At 39.8% G+C, this 24,875-nt stretch overlaps 1 protein-coding gene across 1 annotated transcript in view; it reads left to right on the plus strand.

Moving 5' to 3' along the window:
• The window catches only part of LOC127029117 (synaptic vesicle glycoprotein 2C-like), an 84,937-nt gene that overhangs the window by 34,203 nt on the left and 25,859 nt on the right, over window positions 1–24,875 (plus strand). The window contains exons 4-6 of the mRNA XM_050914762.1: window positions 19,031–19,164; window positions 19,313–19,402; window positions 23,780–23,890. Of these exons, the coding sequence (XP_050770719.1) occupies window positions 19,031–19,164; window positions 19,313–19,402; window positions 23,780–23,890 (335 nt within the window). The remainder of the gene's footprint in view (window positions 1–19,030; window positions 19,165–19,312; window positions 19,403–23,779; window positions 23,891–24,875) is intronic.

The following is a 24,875-nucleotide window of genomic DNA, read 5'->3' on the forward strand; positions in this document are numbered from 1 at the left end:
AGGGTCTTTTCCAACCTAAATGATTCTATGAGTTTATGATTCTATTCAGTTTTCATCAGTAGAGTCTTTTTTCCACTTAATTGAGGACCAGTCACTTGTGTTCATAAGAGAGCTATTTAGCACCAATCAGGGAACACAAATTTGGAGGAGAAAGAAGTGGAATAAGAAATCTAAGGAAAAAGCATTTAGTTTCAGAATAGATGATTTCTTGTCTACCTGTAATGTCTGTCTCTTGGTGTAAGTAGGAAAGTATTAACTTGTTCACTATTTAAGCAGATTTTTCCATTGCATCTGCAAATAACTGGTATTTTGTCCTGTGACTGAAAGAGGACAAGTTACAAATGATATTTCTACTCCAGTCATTAGAATTTTGCTAAACTAAAGAAATCCAATTATTTTTTCTGAATATTAAAAAAATATATTTTTCTTTACAGAGAATCACATTTTTACAGTAACACAGAACTTAAAAATACAGATAAAGAAGTGTCTAAAGTATGGACTCAAACCAAAGACTTGCAAAACATTATATTTAAAAGATTAACAGTATCTTCTATTTTTAAAAGTTTTCATTATGTCTCCTACTGGAAAATTTGTATTCTTTTCTGTTTTGTAAAATATATTTGCTCCTACTTTTCTCTGAAGATCTTTGCCTTTTGTTTTTCTCCTGCCAATATCCTTAAGTGAGTTTATATGGCAGGAACTGGGATTTAGTTTAGATGATAGGAAAAAATTTAAGTTTTAAATATAGATGTAATAAAGTACTAACAGAAACTGCCAAATGCAGTTACAGAATCTCCATCACTGGAGGTTTTTAAGGGCACATTAGACCACGGCCTGTCCTCAGTAGTTTAAGACCACACTAAATTCACCAAACCTACTGCTGGAGACCTGTTACCCATTCATAATTCTACTTTCTGTAAGTAGATAAGTCTTTTCATAGGCACAGGAGTCCATAAATGGCTTCTATTTCTAACTGAGTGTAATTGTGATTAGAGTGGACAAATCTGGTTTTCTTTTGAGTAAGTGGCTTGCAGCGTGGCCTGAAAAACATTTCTCAGTTTGTAGCAGAAGATTGTTGAGGTGAAGCAGATCATTTCACCTGAATAAATTAACTTTACTGGCAATCAAAAAGATCTTTTTATCATCTGTTTGGTAGGTGGCTCAAGAGTAGTTTCTGTAGTATTTTCTATTGTCATGTTTGCTTTGTTATTGTGTCATCCAGTTGGAGATAAAAAAGGTAAACACACCTTCAAAACTGCAATAAAATCCCCCTCTATAAGAAACCATCGTGAACTATACTGTAATAAAACAGGCAAGGAGGTAAGCAGAGCTGGATGCAGCCACTATGCGGATGACGAGATGGAGAGCTACTGGCTTACTGTGCAACTCGGAGCATGTACAGCACCAGGCAGTGTTAATGGAGGAGTTAATCTCTCAGCTTGTGACAGACTAAACTGAAAACATGATGGACTAAAACTATTCAGTGGCAATGAAGTCAGAAAAACTTTTAACTCCCTTATTCTATCTTTTTTTGTTGGGCTTAAGGGTTTCTCAGTGACACATGACAGCAGCAGTACTGGGATTAAAAAATCCTATTCCAATGCTATGTATTATCAGTGGGGTTATAGGGCATGGCGAGTATTTGAGTAGCTATAAAAGCAGAAGGAACCATTCATCTTCAAGCACTTCTGATGAGCAGAACCGGATCCTTCTGAGTGGTGGGAGCTGCAAGAATGGACGTACATAGATTTCTATCTAGCCTGCTGGACTCCTCTCATTATGAGGAGACAAGAGTCAGTGCATTAGCAAAGTGGAGTCAAAAGGTTGCACTCTTCTGTGGTGATGATTATTCCAAGATGAATGCCATGAAACAATTGTTCCCCAGTATATAAATGTTAAATGTTATATGTTTTAGATAATATAAAGAAAATGTGGAGTTTTTTCTGTTTGTCAGCATTTATTTTTGTAGAAATTAAAAGGTTAGTGAGTGGCTTTTTTACTAAGATGAAGGACTAGAAGCCAGATTTTTTGCTAGCAAATTGTATAGGCTACATTTTTTCAAAAGTAACCCATGAACTTGGGTATCTCAAAGCATCTTTTGACTTCTTTTTGAATTAAGGTTTAGGTCAGGATTGTACCTGGATGAGTATAGAAAATTTTTTACTTCTTTGAAAAATTAGGGTCTTAACCTCATTATTACTTGTCTGTAGAACAAAACACTATTAATTACTATGTTGAGATTGCACAGATTAATATCTGTAAAGCATCTTTAGACACAATTTGTCTGTTCAAATCTATAAGCTTCAAAGTGTCAAAGTTGATGGTGATGCTGTAAATAAGTGGCTGTTACTTTTACAGATATCGCTGCTTTTCAAATATTCCTTGTAGCACTTCTAAATTCCAAAATGTGTGTTAGAGGTGGGTCTGAGCATCAGAGAAACAGCTTGATTTCACTCATGGCTATTTCATCAGCTGCTCCCAGCATTTCCTCAGCAGTGAGGTGCCCAGCAGCTTATAAATGTATCACGGTATAATGCAGCTTATAAATGAAATCACGGTTTCATCTTAGGCAAAGGATTACTGAGTTCCTTCTTCCACCCTTCCTTTGCTGTAGTCCCCAGAGGGGACTAGAATATGACTGTCTCTGATGCAGTGCACCCATCCAATCAAAAGACCAGGATGCGCTTATATGATTTATAATAAAAAGAGCCATGCTTGATTGATTTCATATTGCTGCATCATTGTGGTGACTGTACCCAAAACAACCAGGGAAAGAAAATATACTCAGTAGTCATATCTACAGAGATGATTTACTGCAGTTCCTTGTATGTCAACACCTGATTAATGTGAGTTGGAAATAGGAAAAATAGCTACATTTGATTTCTTTGTTCGAAGTTGGAACATGCTGAAATAGGATGTCATCACTGATTTAGACATGAAAGATGTGATGTCTTCTCTAATCTTGCAGAAAGCAAATAGGAAAAAAGCATGATTAGCTGCAAAGGGAAAAGGAATAAACTGCTTACTGGTGATAAGACAAAAAGTAATGAGCTGAAATTTCTGTCAAGGGGGGTAGTATAGATAACAAAAAAGACTTTCTAATGGTGTGTTAGTTAAGCATTTGAATAAAACTGCTATGGAAGTAGTGAAATCTCAGTCACTGTAAGACTTTAAGAAATGATTACATGAACATATTTTGAGAATATTGTAGGGGCCATCATTGATTCTGATTTGGAGCAAGTGGATGCATTGGATGGCCCCTCAAGGTCCCATCCACCCCTGTTCCCATAGAACTATTGTCCTGGTTTCGGCTGGGACAGTTAACTCTCTTCTTAATAGCTGGTACAGTGCTGTGTTTTGGATTTAGTGTGAGAATGATGTTGATAACACTGATGTTTTAGTTGTTGCTAAGTAGCGCTTATCTTAAGCCAAGGACTTTTCAGCTTCCTGTGCTCTGCCAGCAAGCAAGTGTGCAAGAAGCTGGGAGGGAGCATAGCCGGGGCAGCTGACCTGAACTAGCCAAAGGGGTATTCCATACCATGGAACATCATGCCCAGTATATAAACAGGGGGGAGTTGGCCGGGAGGCGCGGATCGCGGCTCGGGAACTAACTAGGCATTGGTCAGTGGGTGGTGAGCAATTGCATTGTGCATCACTGTTTTTTTTTTTTATCCCCCCCCCTTCCTTTTTTTGTTATATTCCTTTTCATTATTACTATTATTATTATATTTCATTATTACTATTGTTAGTATTATATTTTACTTTAGTTATTAAACTGTTCTTATCTCAACCCATGAGTTTTACTTTTCTTTTTCCTTTCCTCCTCCTCACCCCACTGGGAGGGGGAGGGGGAAGCGGCTGCATGGTGCTGAGTTGCTGACTGGGGTTAAACCACGACAGCCTTTTTGGCGCCCAACATGGGGCTCGAAGGGTTGAGATAACGACAGATCTGATCAGAGTGTGTTAAAACAAACTTGTTATAAGTATTCATTGTATTGGTTTGATAGTTACTGGTTACAATGTGGGTTCTTTTGCTCTCAAAGTTGGTGTTGTGGTTCTTGAAGTTGCATTATGTAATGCCCTACTTGCAGTATATGCTCCCTGTTGTGCTGTTTATCATCTGTGGGAACCGGGCTAGAGTTATCACATTGTTGTTGTTTGTAACACTGGTTTATGATATGATAGAAGTGCAAGCCGTGAAACTAATCGGGTGTTTGTACTCGGCATTGTTGTCACCTCTGTACTTCGGGAGCCACCTATGGGAGACTATTAATAATTGTACCTTTTACCTTTTCTCCTCTGGGAGCCAATCTATGGAGGAGACATCTCCATACTTCGGGTGCTATCTCCTAGAGAATGTTAATAATTACACTTTCTACCTTTTCTCCTCGGGGAGCCAACCTATTGGGGAGACATCTTCCCACATCTTCCTTTTCTCTGCCAGGTTAATTACAATAGCATTGGAGGAGTTTGTAAATTTTGAATATCCTTGGGATGTTGAACTCAGCATGGTCCTATTGCTAGGAATCAGCCTGTTCCTGAATGTGATTCAGATCTTGTCTAGGGTTAAACAACTATTTAAAAATACCACTCAGAGATCAGCTCCCACGACTGCAGCTACTCCAACCCTGGTGACAGGCACTGCAGCTACTCAAACTCTGGCGACAGCTACTGCAGCTACTCTAATCCCTATGACAAGCACTGTGGCTACTCAAACCCCAGCAACAGGCACTGTGGCTACTCAAACCTTGGTGATGGATGATGCAGCTGAACTAGAGAATCAACCGGTGCCAATATCAATCGCCCCTATACAGAAGAAAAAATATACAAAAAAATCAGTTCGATTAGCGAAGGATGAAGGTGAAGCAGGGTCATCACGAGAACAGGAGGAAGAGGCAGAACCAGAGATAATCACCCAATCCCTATCCCCGAGTGAGCTGCGAGATATGAGAAAAGACTTCAGCCGTCATCCAGGCGAGCACATTATCACCTGGCTGCTCCGATGCTGGGATAATGGGGCCGGCAGCTTGGAATTAGAGGGTAAGGAAGCCAAGCAATTGGAATCCCTTTCTAGGGAAGGGGGCATTGACAAGGCGATTGGAAAAAAGACACAAGCCCTCAGCCTCTGGAGGCGACTTCTATCGGGCGTGAGGGCAAGGTATCCCTTCAAGGAAGATGTTGTATGTCACCCAGGCAAGCGGACCACCATGGAGAGAGGTATCCAGTACCTGAGGGAATTAGCTGTGCGGGAGATGGTTTATTATGACCCAGACAATGCGCAATTACCCACAGATCCAGATGAAGTCCAATGTGCATGACCCATGTGGCAGAAGTTTGTACGAAGCGCACCATCGTCGTATGCCAATGCATTGGCAGTAATGGACTGGAAAGATGAAGAGGGACCAACAGTAGAAGAATTGGCTCGCCAACTTCGGCAATACGAAGAAAGTCTCACTTGCTCCCTCGTCGCGGCTGTGGAGAAACTGCCAGACATACTAGCCAAGAAACTGTCCCAAGAGTTCCAGCGATTTGAGGATAAGTTTGGCTGCCCACCTGTACGGACCAATACCTCAGCTATTAGGAGAAGGTATTCTTCTGGGCAAGAGAGAGGAGAGAGAAGGTATATACCACGGGGTACCCTGTGGTTTTACCTGCTTGACCATGGAGAGGATATGAGGAAGTGGGATGGAAAACCTACCTCGGTCCTAGATGCACGGGTACGTGAATTGCAAGGAAAAACAAACACAAATGAGGGTTCTTCCAGGAAAATTGCTGCTCCAGTCTCCAGTGAGCACTGTGAGCGGTGTGGCCGACAGAGTGGAAGGGCTGATCTTTCTCCTGATCCTATGAGAAGGCATTCTAATCCGTTTTTACAAAAAGTGAGTGGAGAATCCTATGACCAGGACTAGAGGGGCCCTGCCTCCAGCCAGGCGGAGGAGAGGGACAACCAGGTTTACTGGACTGTGTGGATTCGATGGCCTGGCACATCACACCCACAGGAGTATAAGGCTCTAGTGGACACCGGTGCACAGTGTACCCTAATGCCATCAAGCTATAAAGAGGTAGAACCCATTTGTATTTCTGGGGTGACAGGGTGATCTCAACAGCTAACTGTATTGGAGGCTGAAGTAAGCCTACCTGGGAATGAGTGGCAGAAACACCCCATTGTGACTGGCCCAGAGGCCCCATGCATCCTTGGCATAGATTATCTCAGGAGAGGGTATTTCAAGGACCCAAAGGGGTACTGGTGGGCCTTTGGTATAGCTGCCTTGGAGACAGAGGGAACTGAACAGTTGTCCATCTTGCCCAGACTCTTTGAGGACCCTTCGGTTGTGGGGTTGCTGAGGGTTGAAGAACAACAGGTGCCAATCGCTACCAAAAGGGTGCACCGGCGGCAATATCGCACCAACCGAGACTCCCTGATTCCCATCCATAAGCTGATTCGTCGACTGGAGACCCAAGGAGTGATCAGCAGGACTCGCTCACCCTTTAACAGCCCCATATGGCCAGTGCGAAAGTCTAATGGAGAGTGGAGACTAACGGTAGACTATCGTGGCCTGAATGAAGTCACACCACCGCTGAGTGCTGCTGTGCCAGACATGCTAGAACTTCAATATGAACTGGAGTCAAAGGCAGCCAAGTGGTACACCACAATTGATATCGCTAATGCATTTTTCTCAATCCCTTTGGCAGCAGAGTGCCGGCCACAGTTTGCTTTCACTTGGAGGGGCGTCCAGTACACCTGGAATCGTCTGCCCCAGGGGTGGAAACACAGCCCCACCATTTGCCATGGACTAATCCAGAAAGCCCTGGAAAAAGGTGAAGCTCCAGAACACCTGCAATACATTGATGACATCATTGTATGGGGCAACACAGCAGAAGAAGTTTTTGAGAAAGGGGAGAAAATAATCCAAATCCTTCTGAAAGCTGGTTTTGCCATAAAACAGAGTAAGGTGAAGGGACCCGCACAGGAGATCCAGTTTTTAGGAACAAAATGGCAAGATGGACGTCGTCACATCCCAATGGATGTGATCAACAAAATTGCAGCTATGTCTCCATTGACTAGTAAACAGGAAACACAAGCTTTCTTAGGCATTGTGGGTTTTTGGAGAATGCATATTCCAAATTACAGTCTGACTGTAAGCCCTCTCTATCAAGTGACCCGGAAGAAGAACAATTTTAAATGGGCCCTGAGCAACAACAAGCCTTTGAAACAAATTAAATGGGAGATAGTTCATGCAGTAGCCCTTGGGCCAGTCCGGGCAGGACCAGATGTTAAAAATGTGCTCTACACCGCAGCCGGGGAGAATGGCCCTACCTGGAGCCTCTGGCAGAAAGCACCAGGGGAGACCCGAGGTCGACCTCTAGGGTTTTGGAGTCAGGGATATCGAGGATCTGAGGCCTGCTATACTCCAACTGAAAAGGAGATATTAGCAGCATATGAAGGAGTTGGAGCTGCTTCAGAAGTGGTTGGTACTGAAACACAGCTCCTATTAAGCACCCCGACTGCCAGTGCTAGGCTGGATGTTCAAAGGGAAGGTCCCTTCTACACATCATGCAACTGATGCTACGTGGAGTAAGTGGGTTGCACTGATCACACAACGAACTTGAATAGGAAACCTTAGTCGCCCAGGAATCTTGGAGGTGATCACGGACTGGCCAGAAGGCAAAGATGTTGGAATATCACCAGAGGAGGAGGTAACGCGTGCTGAAGAGGCCCCACTGTAGAATAAACTGCCAGAAAATGAGAGGCAATATGCCCTGTTTACTGATGGGTCCTGTTGCATTGTAGGAAAGCATCAGAGGTAGAAGGCAGCTGTATGGAGTCCTATATGACAAGTTGCAGAAACTGCAGAAGGAGAAGGTGAATCGAGTCAGTTTGCAGAGGTGAAAGCCATCCAGCTGGCTTTAGACATTGCTGAATGAGAAAAATGGCCAATACTTTATCTCTATACTGACTCATGGATGGTGGCAAATGCTCTGTGGGGGTGGTTGCAGCGATGGAAGCAGAGTAACTGGCAACGCAGAGGTAAACCCATCTGGGCTGCTGCATTCTGGCAAGATATTGCTGCCCGGCTAGAGAACTTGGTTGTGAAAGTACATCATGTAGATGCCCACATACCTAAGAGTCAGGCCACTGAGGAACATCAAAACAATCAACAGGTAGACAAGGCTGCTAGGATTGAAGTAGCTCAGGTCAATCTGGATTGGCAGCATAAAGGTGAATTATTTATGGCTCGGTGGGCCCATCACACCTCAGGCCATCAGGGGAGAGATGCAACATATAGATGGGCTCGTGATCGAGGGGTGGATTTGACCATGGACACTATCGCACAGGTCATCCATGAATGTGAAACATGCGCTGCAATTAAGCAAGCCAAGCGGTTAAAGCCTCTTTGGTATGGGGGACGATGGCTGAAATATAAATATGGAGAGGCCTGGCAGATTGACTACATCACATTCCCACAAACCCGCCAAGGCAAGCGCCATGTGCTTACAATGGTGGAAGCAACCACCGGATGGCTGGAAACATATCCCGTGCCCCATGCCACTGCCTGGAACACTATCCTGGGCCTTGAGAAGCAAATCTTATGGCGACATGGTACCCCAGAAAGAATTGAGTCAGACAACGGGACTCATTTCCGGAACAATCTCATAGACACCTGGGCCAAAGGGCATGGCATTGAGTGGGTGTATCACATCCCCTATCATGCACCAGCCTCTGGGAAAATCGAGTGATACAATGGACTGTTAAAGACTACATTGAGAGCAATGGGTGGTAGGACTTTCAAACATTGGGATACACATCTAGCAAAGGCCACCTGGTTAGTCAACACTAGAGGATCTGTCAATCAGGCTGGCCCCGCCCAATCAGAACTTTTACGTATTGTAGAAGGGGATAAGGTCCCTGTAGTGCACATAAAAAATATGCTAGGAAAAACAGTTTGGGTTACTCCTGCCTCAGGCAAAGGCAAACCCATTCGTGGGATTGCTTTTGCTCAAGGACCTGGGTGCACTTGGTGGGTGATGCGGAAGGATGGGGAAGTCCGATGTGTGCCTCAGGGGGATTTGATTTTAGGTGAGAACAGCCAATAGATTAAATTTTATGATATTAATTGCTATAGAATCCTGCCACTGTATGTCATCATTATTGTAATTGTTATATGCTATATCAATGGTATTACAGTAAGAATTACTTAGATTAATGAAGAATGAACTTTGACAAAACTGAGTGAAGTGCAGTAGTAATGGAACCAGGACTGACTTCAGCATACAACAATCCAACACCACACACCATCCTCCTGCTGCTCCCAGTGTCACCTGCCTGCCACATCACACTAAAGCCGAATCCTGCTCTGCCGACTGAGTGGACTTTGCATCATCCCTCCTGCCCAGACAGACTGTTATGACAGATGGAGCCCAAAGTCATGGACTGAATGAACTCAACAGACATTTGATAGAGATGACCCATAGACCGCGGGAATGATATCTGTGTGTATATATTAAAAGACAGGAAAAGTGGTGCTGATTAATTGGAAATGTATCAGAAAGTGTGGGATCTGGGCATAACGTAAAAGGTATAGAATAAGGGGTGGATATTGTCCTGGTTTCAGCTGGGACAGAGTTAACTCTCTTCTTAGTAGCTGGTACAGTGCTGTGTTTTGGATTTAGTGTGAGAATACTGTTGATAACACTCTGATGTTTTAGCTGTTGCTAAGTAGCGCTTATCCTAAATTAAGGATTTTTCAGTTTCCCATGCTCTGCCAGCAAGCAGGTGTGCAAGAAGCTGGGAGGGAGCATAGCCGGGGCAGCTGACCTGAACTAGCCAAAGGGGTATTCCATACCATAGAACATCATGCTCAGTATACAAACTGGGGGGAGTTGGCCGGGAGGGGCAGATCACTGCTCGGGCATCGGTCAGCGGGTGGTGAGCAATTGCATTGTGCATCACTTTTTTTTTCCCTTGAGTTTTATTTGGTTTTTTTCCTTTTTTTTCTTTTTTTTGTTATATTCATTTTCATTACAATTATTATTATTATATTTCATTATTATTGTTACTATTATATTTTACTTCAGTTATTAAACCATTCTTATCTCAACCCATGAGTTTTACCTTTTTTCCTGATTCTCCTCCCCATCCCACTGGGAGTAATTAGAACATCATCTTTTCAGTTCTTCAGTCTCTGTTCTGCTTTGGACTATAATATAAACTCAGTGTAATTATTGAATAGATCTTGCTCGTATTGGAATAATATATTTTAATTTTTATGCTCACTTTTTATCTGGTTAGAAAATTCTTAGATCATTCTTTGATTTACTTTTCATTTCCAGATGCTGCCAGCTACTGCTGTGGTTTTCAATAGCAGGGATTTCATAGATTGCTTCTAGGCTATATGCCCATAAAAATAATTAAGACAAATAAATCTTAGCCATATAGGACTCTGCATATGCATTTGAAAAATGTCTAGTGGTCCTTAAATTCAGGAAGGTCACAAGCCACTGACCTACTGCATCCCAGCATTATCTTTTGGTTTTTTTCTGACTCCACAGTATTACAAGGGCATTGGGAAGATTGCAAATTCTAACAGAATGTATAAAAGAATCTTACATTCAAGCACTTATAGCAAGCATTGGTTTCCACAGGACTGAAGAGGGTGCCATATGAGTCCTACTATCTCTACTTACAAGTAGATGTAGATCTACATCAGATCTTTAACTGAAAGGAGAACATTTTCCAAATCCAACTTAGATGCAGAAATCTGACAAAAGCAGTCATTTATAGCAAAATTCAACATTTGAGATTTTGATTACAAATCACAGCTCTTTTCAAGTTTTGCATCTGAACCCTGGACAAAATTTGACCTGTGTCAATCTACATTAATATCTAGTAGTCTTGGGCAGTTTTCTCTGAATAAGGGGTACAAGTGCACATAAGGGAAGTGCACATACATTCTAGCCTGGAATATGCATATTTACTTAATAATTTCAATTGCGAATTAGTGTTTCTCATTTTAAATTTCAGAAATATGCAATTAACATAAGTTTTAAGAGAATTTGTACTGATTTGAATTTTATATAGTATGGAGAGGAAGGAAGCTATTCTGAAGAGGCATAAGTAGAAAGTTTTAGAAACACTGATTTAAGATCTAAGCAGAAAATTACAGGTTTGCCCTGGAACATTTTCAAAATCTATGCTCATTATCCAGGGACTGTAATGAGTGAGGATATACCCACTTCCCAAGGAGTATAACGATATTTGCATTCAGAATGAAGCCACATAGAAGTTATTCAGGCTTGATTCCTGGTAATAGGTGTCTGAAGTCTGGCAAAATGACTCAGGATGGAGCCAAAACTCTTAATGGTGACCTAAGTCAAGACATTTCAATTCTGTGTTGAAGTGCTTTGAGGTTTCCAGCCCTATAGGATAGTTGCACTGGGTTTGTATTCAGAATTGCTAAGGTGCAAAATTGGATCCTGCACGGTGATGGCCAGGTGGAGACATTTACATTAGCATGACATCTTAGCAAAGTGTGTTTCTGTTATTTCTCCTTATTTTGAGAATGGAAAATTCTAAGCAGCCAAAGTTAATCAAACAGAAGTAGAGGACTGCAAAGTTGTCTCTACTCCTCAGCAGTGGTATCCTTTGTTTCTTTCCTGTAGGTGGAACACTTTGCTCTTAGCCCTTATTTTCATGCAGTATCATGTTGATGGGTGCAGTGAATAGTTTAAATCAGGGGATCTATCTAGGAAAGGCTCACAAAGCTCTGTGTGATGATCCCACATCAGCTGAGCACCTCTCCAGGGCCAAACAGGTATTGGAGAACAACCCTAATTCTCTTACGAATGAGGTGCAGGTATATCAAGAAACCACATAGAGGGTTTTGTACAAACTTGATGTTTATCCTTTCCCTCTCCCCGTATGGGGTAACAGCTCTGCATCTCATGTCAATGTCTTTCTTTATGGATTTGGACAATACAGTCTTCTCCCAAGCTCAGTATATTTTGGCTCTGATTTTTCTCTTATTTTCATGCCTCTTCAGTGTTCCTGAGAGCTTCCAGCACTCAGTTAGGACTTAACCTGTGTAAGTATTACTGTTCCTGTGAACTGCTAATGAGTGGTTTTCCTTTATTCATGTCTGTGTTTTATTTAGTTGGCCCAATATCCTTTCCAGTAAAGAAAATTGATCTGCAAGAATAACTTCCATTGCTGAAGTCAAGATACAGACATGCCATTCCCATTAGGCTCAGTACTGACAACAGACTACTTCAAGTCCCTACATGTATTCATGTTTCTCTAGCTAGAAAGGCAAGTGAGATCCTGTGTTTCCTAGTCATAAATAGATGACTAATTAAACATCCTTTGCCACCTCTAGCATCTGCCAAGATTAGACGATGACATGACCAGGCTGTTAGGTACCTGCATTTCTCTTATCAGTTGTTGCTTTAATTCTCTAACATGATTACATCTGTTCATCACCTCTGCCATTTCAGAGATGAAGTTCTTGCCTGTATTGGCTCTTGTGAGTCACAGCATCTTGATACAGCCATATTTTAGGGCCAAATGAAAGTCAGATTTCAGACAGATCATTGCAATCCACATGTGCAATGACTTAAAAGCTTCCCTTGTCCATTTTTCCCCCCAGCATTGCTAGATAGTGTGACTTAAAACTATATTTTATGGTTTTTCCATCAAGCCTATCACAGATACATTAGCATTTCCATAGCGAGGAGACAGAAACCTAATACATTCATAGCTCTATATTCTGCACAGAGTATATGTATAGTTAAGTGAAAGGCTGACATGTCATGACTAAACCTCGATGGACTTTAGGCATATCATATCCCATAGTATCATATCACCGTTTTAAGTATGGGTATACACAAATTTCCTTCTCAATGAAAAGTAAAACTGGGCAGTACTACAGCAGGTATTAGAAACATTAAAAAAGTGGATTATTGATGTCACTGTTCAGAGGTACTATAGCTGGAGGCCTCACTGGGACTACAGTGCTGTGCACTGGATAGAGAAATTGTGTTTGATGTTATTAGAGAGCAAATAATTTTCTATGCGAGGTCAGCCCTGCTTGCAGCTGTCCTGGGGATTGTCTAAATGGCAGATAATGTTACTGGAGCGATCAGACACCTGATAATCTCAGGTCTTCAGATGAAGATCAATGCCAGCACAGGGAAATGATGAGTGTCAGTGGTTGACAACCCCCTCCTCTGCCGGAGAGGGGAAATGTGTCTTTAGAAAACGCCTCGTTCCTTTTAATCACAGTTTTAAGTGTCAGTAGACTAAATCTGAGTTTAATATATTTATAAAATATATCTGTTTAACACTATTACTTTCTTCTTTCATTGAACTGTTGATCCTTATGGCTCCCAGGGACTAATAGCATCAGCTAGAGAGCCAGACAGATGCGGATGAGAATTAGAGAGTCTGGCATCGGTCAGCGGGAAGGACTCATGTTGGAAAAGTTCGTGGAGGACTGTCTCCCGTGGGAGGGACCCCACACTGGAGCAGGGGAAAAAAAAGGAAAAAAAAGAAAAAAAAAAAAGTGATGCACAATGCAATTGCTCACCACCCACTGACCAATGCCCCAGCAGCGATCCGCACCTCCCGGCCAACTCCCCCCTGTTTATATACTGAGCATGACGTTCCATGGTATGGAATACCCCTTTGGCTAGTTCAGGTCAGCTGTCCTGGCTATGTTCCCTCCCAGCTTCTTGCACACCTGCTTGCTGGCAGAGCACGGGAGACTGAAAAGTCCTTGGCTTAAGATAAGCGCTACTTAGCAACAACTATAACCTCAGAGTGTTATCAACGTTATTCTCACACTAAATCCAAAACACAGCACTGTACCAGCTACTAAGAAGAAAATTAACTCTGTCCCAGCTGAAACCAGGACACAGAATTCTGAAAACATTATTTCCGCATTTGTTAGAAACCATATGTTTCACTCAGTCTCATAAAAACATCTAACCACGCTTGCTCAGCTATATAACTTACCTGAACTCATTTTTTTCAGTTTCAGTGATGTTTTACCATTATTAAAATAAATGCCACTAAAATATATGGGCTCAAATCCTAGATGTTACTCACAGTTAAACTCAGTAATGCCAGGACACACTAAATATAAGTGCAATAATAATGTATTTCAGTGCTTCCAGCTGCAAAATATTTCCAGTCATCCTCCTAATTTTGATTTAGCTTAGATTTGGGAAATACTCAACACAAAAACAGCGTTTAATAGTAGAACTCTTTGTGCAGACTTTGTTTTGAACTTATTTTTGTATGAAGTGCGGTAACAGTGCCACCATGTGGCAATTTAGATCATAGAATCAGAATATCTCAAGTTGGAAGGGACCCATAAGGATCATCAAGTTCAACTCCCTGCTCCTCGCAGGAGTACCTAACACTAAACCATATGACTAAGAGCATTGTCCAGACGCTCCTTGAACTCTGACAGACTTGGTGCCATGACCACTTCCCTGGGGAGCCTGTTCCAGTGACCGACCACCCTCTCAGTGAAGAACCTTTTCCTAATGTCCAATCTGAACTTCCCCTGACGCAGCTTCATTCCATTTCCTTGTGTCCTATCGCTGGTCATCAGAGAGAGAGGAGATCAGCACCTCCCCCTCCACTGCCTCCCTTGAGGAAGTTGTAGACTGCGATGAGGTCACCCCTCAGCCTTCTCTTCTCCAAGCTGAACAAGCCAAGTGACCTCAGCCGCTCCTCATAAGTCTTGCCCTCGAGACCTTTCACCATCTTGGTCGCCCTCCTCTGGACACACTCTAATAGTTTGATTGTCCTTATACTGAGGTGCCCAAAGCTGCACACAGTACTTGAGGTGGGGCCGCACCAGTGCAGTGTAGAGGGGGACAATCGCCTCCCTCGACCGGCTAGCTATGCTGTGCTTGATGCACCCCAGGACAGGGTTGGCCCTTTTGGCTGCCAGGGCACACTGTTGACTCATATTCAACTTGCCATCAACCCAAACCCCCAGATCTCTTTCTGCGGGGCTGCTCTCCAGCCTCTCATCCCCCAATTTGTATGTATAACCAGGCTTACCCCGTCCCAGGTGGATTTTGTTGACATTGAATTCAACATATAAATTAGTGATTAGATATAGATTAGCATCTTGGTACATTTTGCTTTTGCTCTGCTCCATGCTATGGTGGTTCTGTAACCAGTAATTGCCATGTCTGTGATTCACTTGGTCTTTTCTAGCAGTCAGTAAAGTGAGAGGGTGATATTCAGCAAGAAGGCTGCTGCAGTGGCTTCAGATTCAGTCATTGCAGGTTTTACATTGCTCAATCATTCCCAAGATGCATTTGGACATAGCCAGGGAGCAAGGGTGAATTTTAGCTCTAGGTTGCTGTGCAGTGTTCTGAACGCAACCATGTAGAGCTGCTCCGACTTTGCTACTGTATCATAAATCAAGGATGGGAGAAGCAAATTGAGTTACAGCCAAGAACACACTTCCATTTGCTTTCAAGACTTACATACAATAGGAATGAAAGCCACTTCTTTGTGAACTAAATTCAGAACTACTCTTATGGCTCCATTTTCCAGATTAGCTCATGACCTAGGAAAATGGGATGTGTTAAACATAAGAATGTTTCTTTTGCTGATCTAGAATGTGGTGCTGGAATAGACAGGAGAGCAGCCTCAAGAAAGCTGTGTTGCAGCTGCCGTTTTTTCTACCAATTGCTTCTTATAATTCTGATATTCACTATTATCATTAATTCAGCAGATATGTTAAATCATGAGATAAATTGCAGCAGTTAATACAATGCATAGAGAAAAAGATGGAATAAGAGCAATAAAACCCATAATGAACATTTCACTTGACAAGCCCCTCAGATATTTTGAGGAGTAAAAAAGATGTTTTGCAGGTTGTCAGGATGATAGGAGGATGAATGGTGCACTCATTGCTTTTAATTGTGTAGTATGATTCACTTACATTAATAAATGACACCTTAAAATAAATTATTACCAGTGTTTTCCAGGACTGGCTACAGAGCACAAGATGTTGCTGTTGTTTTATAACAGATATAAAGCCAGGATGATTTAATTTACCACAAAAGTGCCCTTTGTACAGCTCAATCTTACAAAACATAAACCAGAGTGATAAAAGGCAGATTGTCTAAATATACTAGTGGCTCTGTGTATTTCTGGGACAGTTTCTAATGACAACAAGAGCCAGTACCGTGATGGTACTGTTCCGAGAGATGAAAACCCCAGTCCTGTGCCTCCTTTCCCATGACACTAGCAGTTGCACCACTGCCCAGTGAGTCAGATGAGCTTGTTGCTCTGATCAAAAATTAATCTAACTAAAAGCAAATAATTTTGCAAGTTCTATATCAGGTGATTTTGTACTATAGTTTAAAATATATAATGAAGAATATAATTCTAATGATTATAATAGAATGTGTACACAATACCCAAAACATAGGTATGGTTTCTAATTGCCTCATTAACTCACTGTAAACCTTTCCTTCTTTATTTCCTTCCCTTCCCAATTTAGATGAAAAGTATGCACATACTATTTAAGATTTGAAATTCCATAAGATTAAAAGCTGTCATTTTCCAAAAGTCAGTAAAAGCAAATTTTTAATACACTTTTACATCCTTTTGTTTGGTTTTTTTAATCTTAAATTTTCATTCCAAGTTCTATTTTGGAATAAAATTTAACATGAAATTTTAGACAGCTTCTTTGGACAGCTCCCTTCTATTGGAGGGAACTTTGGAGGGGGGAGGTATGTTTATCTGGAGCCTTACTTATAAAAAAAAGTAACATGGCATTCCAAGATCATTGCCAATACTGTCACTGGTTTTACCTCTGTCTTCCTGGGGTAAAGATGGCAGGGCTAAATGAGGCTGTAGAGCAAGCTGATGTCATTTCAGAAACAGAAAGTTTGTAGGAGACCAGAAAAAACAGGTTCCTAAGTCTGCAGATCAAAATGTTTCACCGAGCTGTTGATAAAGGGCAAATGACTGTATTTTTCATATTGTAGCATGTAAGTACTTTAATAAGAGAAAGGATTTTTTTTTCTAATAATGTATTTATGATCCACAGCATGAGATCTTTAAATTCCAAAATACACTATACATTTAACAGATTAATACCTCCTTTGAAGAACTATTTAATAGGCCCTTTGGTACCATGTTGTACCAGTTGTTTACCGACATCCAGACAGATTTAATTTACCATATCTTTTGTCTAGAAAAATCAGTTAGCAAAGAAATATATCAGATGAATCTGGCATCAGCTCTTTCATTAGCCAGGATTCCATTTTCTTCCAGTAACCACTTCTGTCATTTATCGTTATTCTTATCTTCCACTCTGCTTTTAATAAGGTTTCCTTGAAAATTTTACTTGAAAGATTCTGCTGTATTGAAGCCAGACTAAAGGTCAGGTAGTTACCCAAATCATATTTTTCTCTTTCTTAAGAGAAATTCTTAAATTTCTTAAAATTCTAGCATTTCAATAGTCCAGTCATAATATACCACCCAATCAGATATATTTTATTAAAAAGCTGAACTACCAGCCCTGCAGTTTCACATACAGGTTTTCCAGTATTTCCTTTTATGTTCTTCTCAGTATATTTTAACAATGGCTTCTACTGCATGTTATTAGTCAGCACTCAGATATATCTCAAGAACAATTTTTTGGATGAGGAGAGGTTTTTTCCTGTAGTACTTTTTTCTTAATCTCTTTATATAATTATAATTCTCTCTCTACTTCAATGCTAAGGTTGTCCATCTCAGATATAAGTTTAAATACTGAATACTGGGGCAGGGGGATGGCTGTCAGTCTACTTTTAACAGAATTGAAGGAGTGGTATAGTGCTCTGGAAGAAGATGGAAACTGAAGTTGGGGACTGTAAATGCTTTATGTGTTGCACTGTATTACATTAGGAGACTGTTATTAAGAGTATTGACATTAACTCTTTGTTAATAATAATGACAGAATTGCAAACCTTAAAATTCCAGTTGTCATATTTTGTAATCAAATATTTAGATAATTATTATTCCCGCAACATTTATTTTTATAAAATAGCACAGTGAATATCACAATAAAAACTACTCTCAAAATTCCAAAATACTAATCACCCATACTTAAAGGAACCATTGGCCTCAACCATCCATGCTACTAATGGAAGGGAAACACTAATTCAGAAACATCTCAACAAAAAAAAAAATTGAAAGAAAATTAGATCAGATGTAAACCATATCTCCGTGCTTTAGTGCTGAGTTACAAGATGCCTGCTTATTTGAAGAAGGTCCAAGAGCATAGAGATTTTGAGTAATTTACTCTGGTTTTAGCATTTCCGTTTCTATCAGTCTGTAGACTTGACTGTACTGTTTGAATGCTTTTCTCATATTTTTACTGTTTCTTCCTTTCTTATTGATTGCTAATGATTTGCTATGAGAATTCAATACCCAATACTCATTACTACTTTAAATAGCTTCTAAGAGGAAGACTTGAAGAAGCCAATTAGGTTTCAATTTTGTCAGAGTATTGGTGAAAGCTAATAGATCATTTGATTGATTTTATTTTTTTTAAAGCCTTTACACAGATACAGCATTCCCAGAGGTTGTAAAATTCCCTAAAATATATCATCTGAGTGTAGATTTTTAATTCTCCCTTCTTCCAGTATTCATACAAAACTATTTCTTTGTATATATAGTCTTATGTATGATGATGGTGTCCCTGTTTGGTTCACGTAACTACCTTCATGCAGATTTTGCCAAAAGGCTTGAAAGAGGCTTCTTCATCTCTGTGTAAGGAAGTCTCCCATCCTGCATTATATGGCCATTTTCCAGCATGACTAGTCACATGCAAGAGGTTGAAATTCATAGTGTAAGATTATTTGTGAAATCATTGATATTTGTGGAAATAGAAGAGATCAATTAGGCTTCATTTAGATACAGGTATCATTTTACATCTCCAAAAAGCTGCAGACTCCCACATACAATACTCCTTATTTCTCTACATTTTGTGAATTTCTTCTTTCATAGGATGGAGTTTCAGCATGGGCTCTGCCTACCAGTTTCACAGCTGGCGAGTATTTGTGATCGTCTGTGCACTGCCCTGCGTCTCTTCTGTGGTAGCTCTCACCTTTATGCCAGAAAGTCCACGGTTCTTGCTGGAGGTATAACTTTCAAAATGGTTTTTAGATTCCAGTCAAAATTATTTCTGTGTTTACATCATAACATCTGTATAACAGGCATTAAGATTGTTCAGTGACTATAGTGAATATCTTAATCTGTTTTGTTTAAATGCTTTGATCAAATGTTTAGGTTGGAAAACATGATGAAGCTTGGATGATACTCAAGCAAATTCATGACACAAACATGCGAGCTCGTAGTCAGCCTGAGAAAGTCTTCACAGTGAGTATTGCTTTTAAAGCTAATCGCTTAGCACATCAGCCAGCTTGCTGACTGGCAAGGTCTGGAGTGCTTAAGCAATCAATATTAATATTCTGCATGACAAAGCCAATCATTTGCACTCTAAATATAAGAACTGAATTCCTACTGAAATTGTTACATATTCAGCAGATGTTAAGACATCAGCCTTTGGCCAGCATATTCTTGAGCGTATGAACCTGTGGTGTGATCATTTTCTCTCTTGTACTGAGATACTTAATAGACTCCATCTGTGTTTTTTTATTAAGTTTACTTCATCCTTAATAATAACAGCAAGAACATAGTAGAAGTCCAAATTAGTTGTCTGTTGTGTCTTTAAAGCTTTTGAAATGATTTTTCATTTTTATCAGCTACAATAGTAATTTTAAAAAATTCATTTTCATTTCTGTGAAATAGTAATTTTTCAGACATTTAATTTTCTCAAAATATCTTGGAAGCTCAACTGCATCTTGTTGTTGACTTGGCAGGTCTAATGATAAGACCATATTCAAAGTATTGATGGGTTGTTTCTATTTGGAGGAGAAATTGGCAGTTCAGATGTGGGGCTTTTTTTATGGCATCTTCCTTATTTATAAAGAATATACACAACAATTTTGTCTTCCTGAATACGGTAGGACCAAGCAGCAGAAGGCATTTTCTTGCTTTGAAATCCAGTCTGCCTTTCCAGCTCGTGCTGTGCCGTGGGAGTGCTGGCACTCTGCTCCCTCTCAGAGCCATGTGTGGGATTTTTTTTTCCTCTTCCAGAGGCTTTCTCCATGCTTTAATACACATATAACTCAATTAAGAAATCCTCTTAAAGGTTCTGTGTTTACAGGCAGTCTCAAGGAATGACCATCTGACCATATAACTTTATTCCATTGAGACTTGCAATTTATTGCCTTGGATGCTGTTTCCATTGCCTCCATTTAATTTTTTCCACAAAAAAGCTCGAGAACTCCTATATTTAGCCTGAAAGAAGGCTGGTTAGCATATCTATCATGTTAAATCTACATTTATTGATACACCAGTGACCTACCCATATCCCGTCTAATCTAAATTTTTTTTTTTATTATTTCATTTACAAGTAAAGGGATTTGCCTAACACCGTACAGCTAGGGTCTAATTTCACACTTGGCTCATGCTGATCTGAGCTGCTTTCAGACAGAGTATTCCTGCCCCCAGTCACTTTGTTTTTCTTCTGCCAGCATTGATATTCATTGATTGATTGCACAGTCAGCCGTAGCATAGACCCTATCCCCCTATGGTGTTAGTTTAGGCATGAGGAAGAAGACAGACAAAAAGTGGGAGGAAGGATCAGCTACAGTCTCACATCAGTTTGACGTAATTGTAATCGCATCATAAAGCAGCTGTGGAGAAGAAAACAAAGCACACGCTTGTTGTTTCCAGTTCTTGTGATCTAACAAGTCTGTCTTTCTACGGTTGTTAAAATGTAACACTGAACCATGTTAAACTCAGCAGTTTATTTATAGCTATTTTCGTTAATTGGCCAGCCATGAATAAGGAGAAAACCACCACTCTCTTGGGATTTTTTTGCCAATTTTTGCCATGAGCATTGAAAAGATTCAACTCTTGATACTGAGTAGTTGCAGGATTAGAAATACTGTACTGTATGTCAAGGTTACACACTGATAGAAGTCCCTAATTTTAGCTTGCATTAATATGATTAGAAAATGCATCATTGTCTCCTCTTTGGACACTATTAGCACTTTATCTTATAAAACCCAGAATGCAAACAAAGTCTGCATAATCTGTTTGGGACATCCTTTTAGTCTCTCTTTTTTAAAAATTTAAATTAGTCCTGGATATTGTGGCATTTTGTCTCAGTAATTTATTCACATGGCTCTCCTAAGCCCCGTTGCTTCATCCAGTATCATTCTATGACTCATGTGTTAATATTTTCCTCCACTTTGTGTCACTAGTTCCATCAAACAGATGATAGTCTTTGATAGCATGTTTTCTAATTCTACAGCTGATGTAACTTTTTCTCCATTACTGCTATAGTTTTAGTGTGCTTTCCCTTGATATATTTTCCTAATTATATTGATGTTATCTTTTCCTAGAAGCTTATTTCACAAGTCATGTTTATTCTTGTTGCTCATATTATTGAGGATTTTATCTTCAAACCTTTAGAACAGAAAAAGCATCAACTGATGAACAGTTGGTTTTAGAGTTAGAAACTCCAAAATGGATGTATTCTAGTGACTGACCGTGGAATTTGTGGAGGTGGTGGCTCTTAATACTTTTGAAAATCTCTCCTGAGAGCAGTGACACTAACAGAGCTGGTAGTAAGTTGACAGTATCTTCCATTATGGGACTACCCACATTAAATGTTTATGTACATGCTTAATTACCTTCCTGGGTCCTTAAAATGTACATTCATTAGATCAGTTGGTTTAAATGTTTAAGTAAAAAAAATCTCTTTGTATCCCTAAAACCAAAATTCTCTCTGCTCTTTCATTGCCATGTATTAATTATTTTTTCTACAAACATTTTCCTTTGCATCATGTCTTGATTTTGTAAAATTTTAAAAATTGCATATTTCTAGCCATTGCTTTTAAACAGTAGTTCCATTTTCATTGAAATAGGTATTCTTTATTGTTTTTTCTTTAATTCTTCATATACTGACAGCTGAATTTGCATGGTCCAGATGGACCATTGTCCTGATTCAATAGGACTTTTCTTATGTTAAAGGACCATCAAGGCCATGGGCTTTTTGTCTCCAGTCAAATACAGTGGTCCTAGGATATATATGATTCCCCCAACCTTCACAGCTCCAAACAAGTCAGGTGGCCAGGATAGTGAAAAGGCTGCCTCTCAACCTACAAGTGTTGTTCTTGCTTATACAGCGTGATTCAAAAGGCATGCCCTTTCTGCCCAGAGGTGTGGCATGAGAGCACATGAGGATGTCTGTATGTACGAGGTCTTAAATAATCTTGGAGGATTCAACTCAGTCTTTTGTATAAAATGTTTCATAAAAGCAGTTTAAGAAAAGCTTAAAATCAACTGAATGATGCAGACAGGATTATTGCTATTGGAAGAGGCATGATGAGAAGGGTACAGGCTTTTGATATAGTCACAGTTTGGCAAGACAGTGAGCTGCAATGTTTCAGAAATGAAGGTGGTTATAGCTAAAACCACTTAGTGGGCTTTTGTTTGGTTTTGTTCATGGGATGAGGCTGCTGGTGCATCTTAAACAGTGTACATCTGTAAAAGCAGTGGGCTGAAAACTAGAGCTTTACTGTCAATACTGCTATTCCTTGATATCCTGTAATCCACTATGATACATCTGTGGGTGGTGGTGTCATTCTGTTAAGAAGAAACACAAGCTATTGCTACCTTCAGAAATTGCAGCCAAACATTGAACACTCAGTCTGTTGCTCTCTCCCTCCTTATATGTCAGTCCCTTTCCCCATTTTATTTATTTTCTTTCCATTCTCTTTCTATTTGCCGTCTTTTTAAATAAACTGTGGATGAATACACTGCCTTTTGTGATATTGCTATGATCCTGGGACCAGAGTGGAAGCCAAAACCAAAACCATACAGAGGTATAAGTTTGTCAGGTCCTGAAGTGGCTGAGAAAACCATATAACATATTCTTGTTCTGCTACACAGGAGAGTGCAAGTAAAAATTAGCATTGTAGACAACATTACATTCTCTGTCACTGGTATTTCTGTATTTTTCCCTGATGACTGTTTATCTCATTTCACTTTAGATGTAGATGATTGCTCATAACAGCAATAACATGCATGGTTCCAGATAATTTCTCATAACTTTTTCTCTCTTCGTTAAAAAGAATAGTTAAAGTTGATATCCAAAAGACAAGGAGAATTCCCTGTCTACCACTACAGGAAATAAGAACAAAAGAAAAATGTTATTCAGCTATTAATTCTTGACATTTCAAATACTTCTATTTTCATACTGTATCCTTAATCAATAGAGTTTCAACAATGTTGTGATAGCAAGTCAGAAACAACTTAATAGCAGACTTTGGACATGCTTAATTGAGGGTTTAAACAATGTTTTATCCTTTGTGGCATTAGAGATATGTACAGCAACACTCTAGCAAAACCTGACAGTAACAGCTTGTTTTATTCAGAGGAAATGGATTTCCTGCATGGTTTGAAAGCAGAGTTTTTCAATACAGTTGCATCCATAATGAACTTTGGCATTACAGTGTGCTACTATTCTTTTATATTTCTAAAGCATTCCTAGTGTAGACACAGGTTTAATATCTGCTCATTTTTAGTTTATGGGATTTATTAAAACGTTCTAATACTCCTCGATAGGCAGTTAATGATTCAAGAAAATGCAAATATTTGCTGTTCTGGTTTTATTTCTAGGTTAACAGAATCAAAACTCCGAAGCAGATAGACGAGCTCATAGAAATAGAGAGCGATACAGGAACTTGGTACAGGAGGTGTTTTGTTAGAATTCGCACAGAGCTATATGGTGTAAGTAACAACACCTCTGTTCATTCTGTAATTACCTTTCTCTTTTTTAATTAGCGTTCAGAAATGGGATTAATTGATTGAGCTCATGCTGGTGATAGCTGCAATGCTACATTTTCCATGCAACTGGGAGATTCAGGAATCAGTGTAAGATTCTGGTTTCTCAACCCAGAAGAGGCACAGGTGAATCACAGAGGTTGGTTCCAACTTCTGAGGAGGAAAATGCTGCATTGGCCTTTACACAACTGATGGCTAATAGTTACACAGCCATATGCCCGAGCACTACAATATAATATGTAGTGGGAATGCATATTAATATATACCTATGGAAAGAGGTGGCACATGATGAGATGAAAAATTATCAGCAGGAACTTGAGGCGGCCACATTACTTACAAATGGTAAAGTCATGAATAAATTGTGTAAATGAATGTCAATAAAACCTTTATAAGGCATTGTATCTGCATGTATTTTTAGTCATGCTGAATTTTTTACCAGAAAACTACTTTAGGGCTATTGCAGAGAGTTTAATACAAGCTCACTGGGACTGTGCTCCATATCCTTTTTTACAAAACCAAAATTATGCAGTGTCTTTGAACCTTGTAATGAAAATTGAGAAAAGTCTCATTAATTTAAAAAAACACTAAAAATGTCAAAAATAGCTTTTCACAACTGTTAAAAATCTGGCATCTTAAAGCTCTCCAGAACTATGATGAAGTGTTGTAAACCAAGTTTTGTCACATATTTACAATCAAAATTGCTTTGCTTAGAAAAATAGCATTTTCCCTATGAAAATAAATCCAGAAAGTGTCTACTTTTTAAAAGTTATTTGTCCAAAAATAGAGTAGTTGAATATTGAAATGTTATGATTTGGCCTTGTTACTAAAGCAGCTTTAAAGGAGTTGCAGCTTGGTTGTCTCACATCCTTGTTATCTCACTGGACTAGCCACTGGGTCTGAGTGTCTTCCCTGTTGCATGATGTGTGCTAAA

The sequence above is a fragment of the Gymnogyps californianus genome, unplaced genomic scaffold (assembly GCF_018139145.2).
Source record: "Gymnogyps californianus isolate 813 unplaced genomic scaffold, ASM1813914v2 HiC_scaffold_78, whole genome shotgun sequence".
Classification (NCBI taxonomy): Eukaryota; Metazoa; Chordata; class Aves; order Accipitriformes; family Cathartidae; genus Gymnogyps; species Gymnogyps californianus.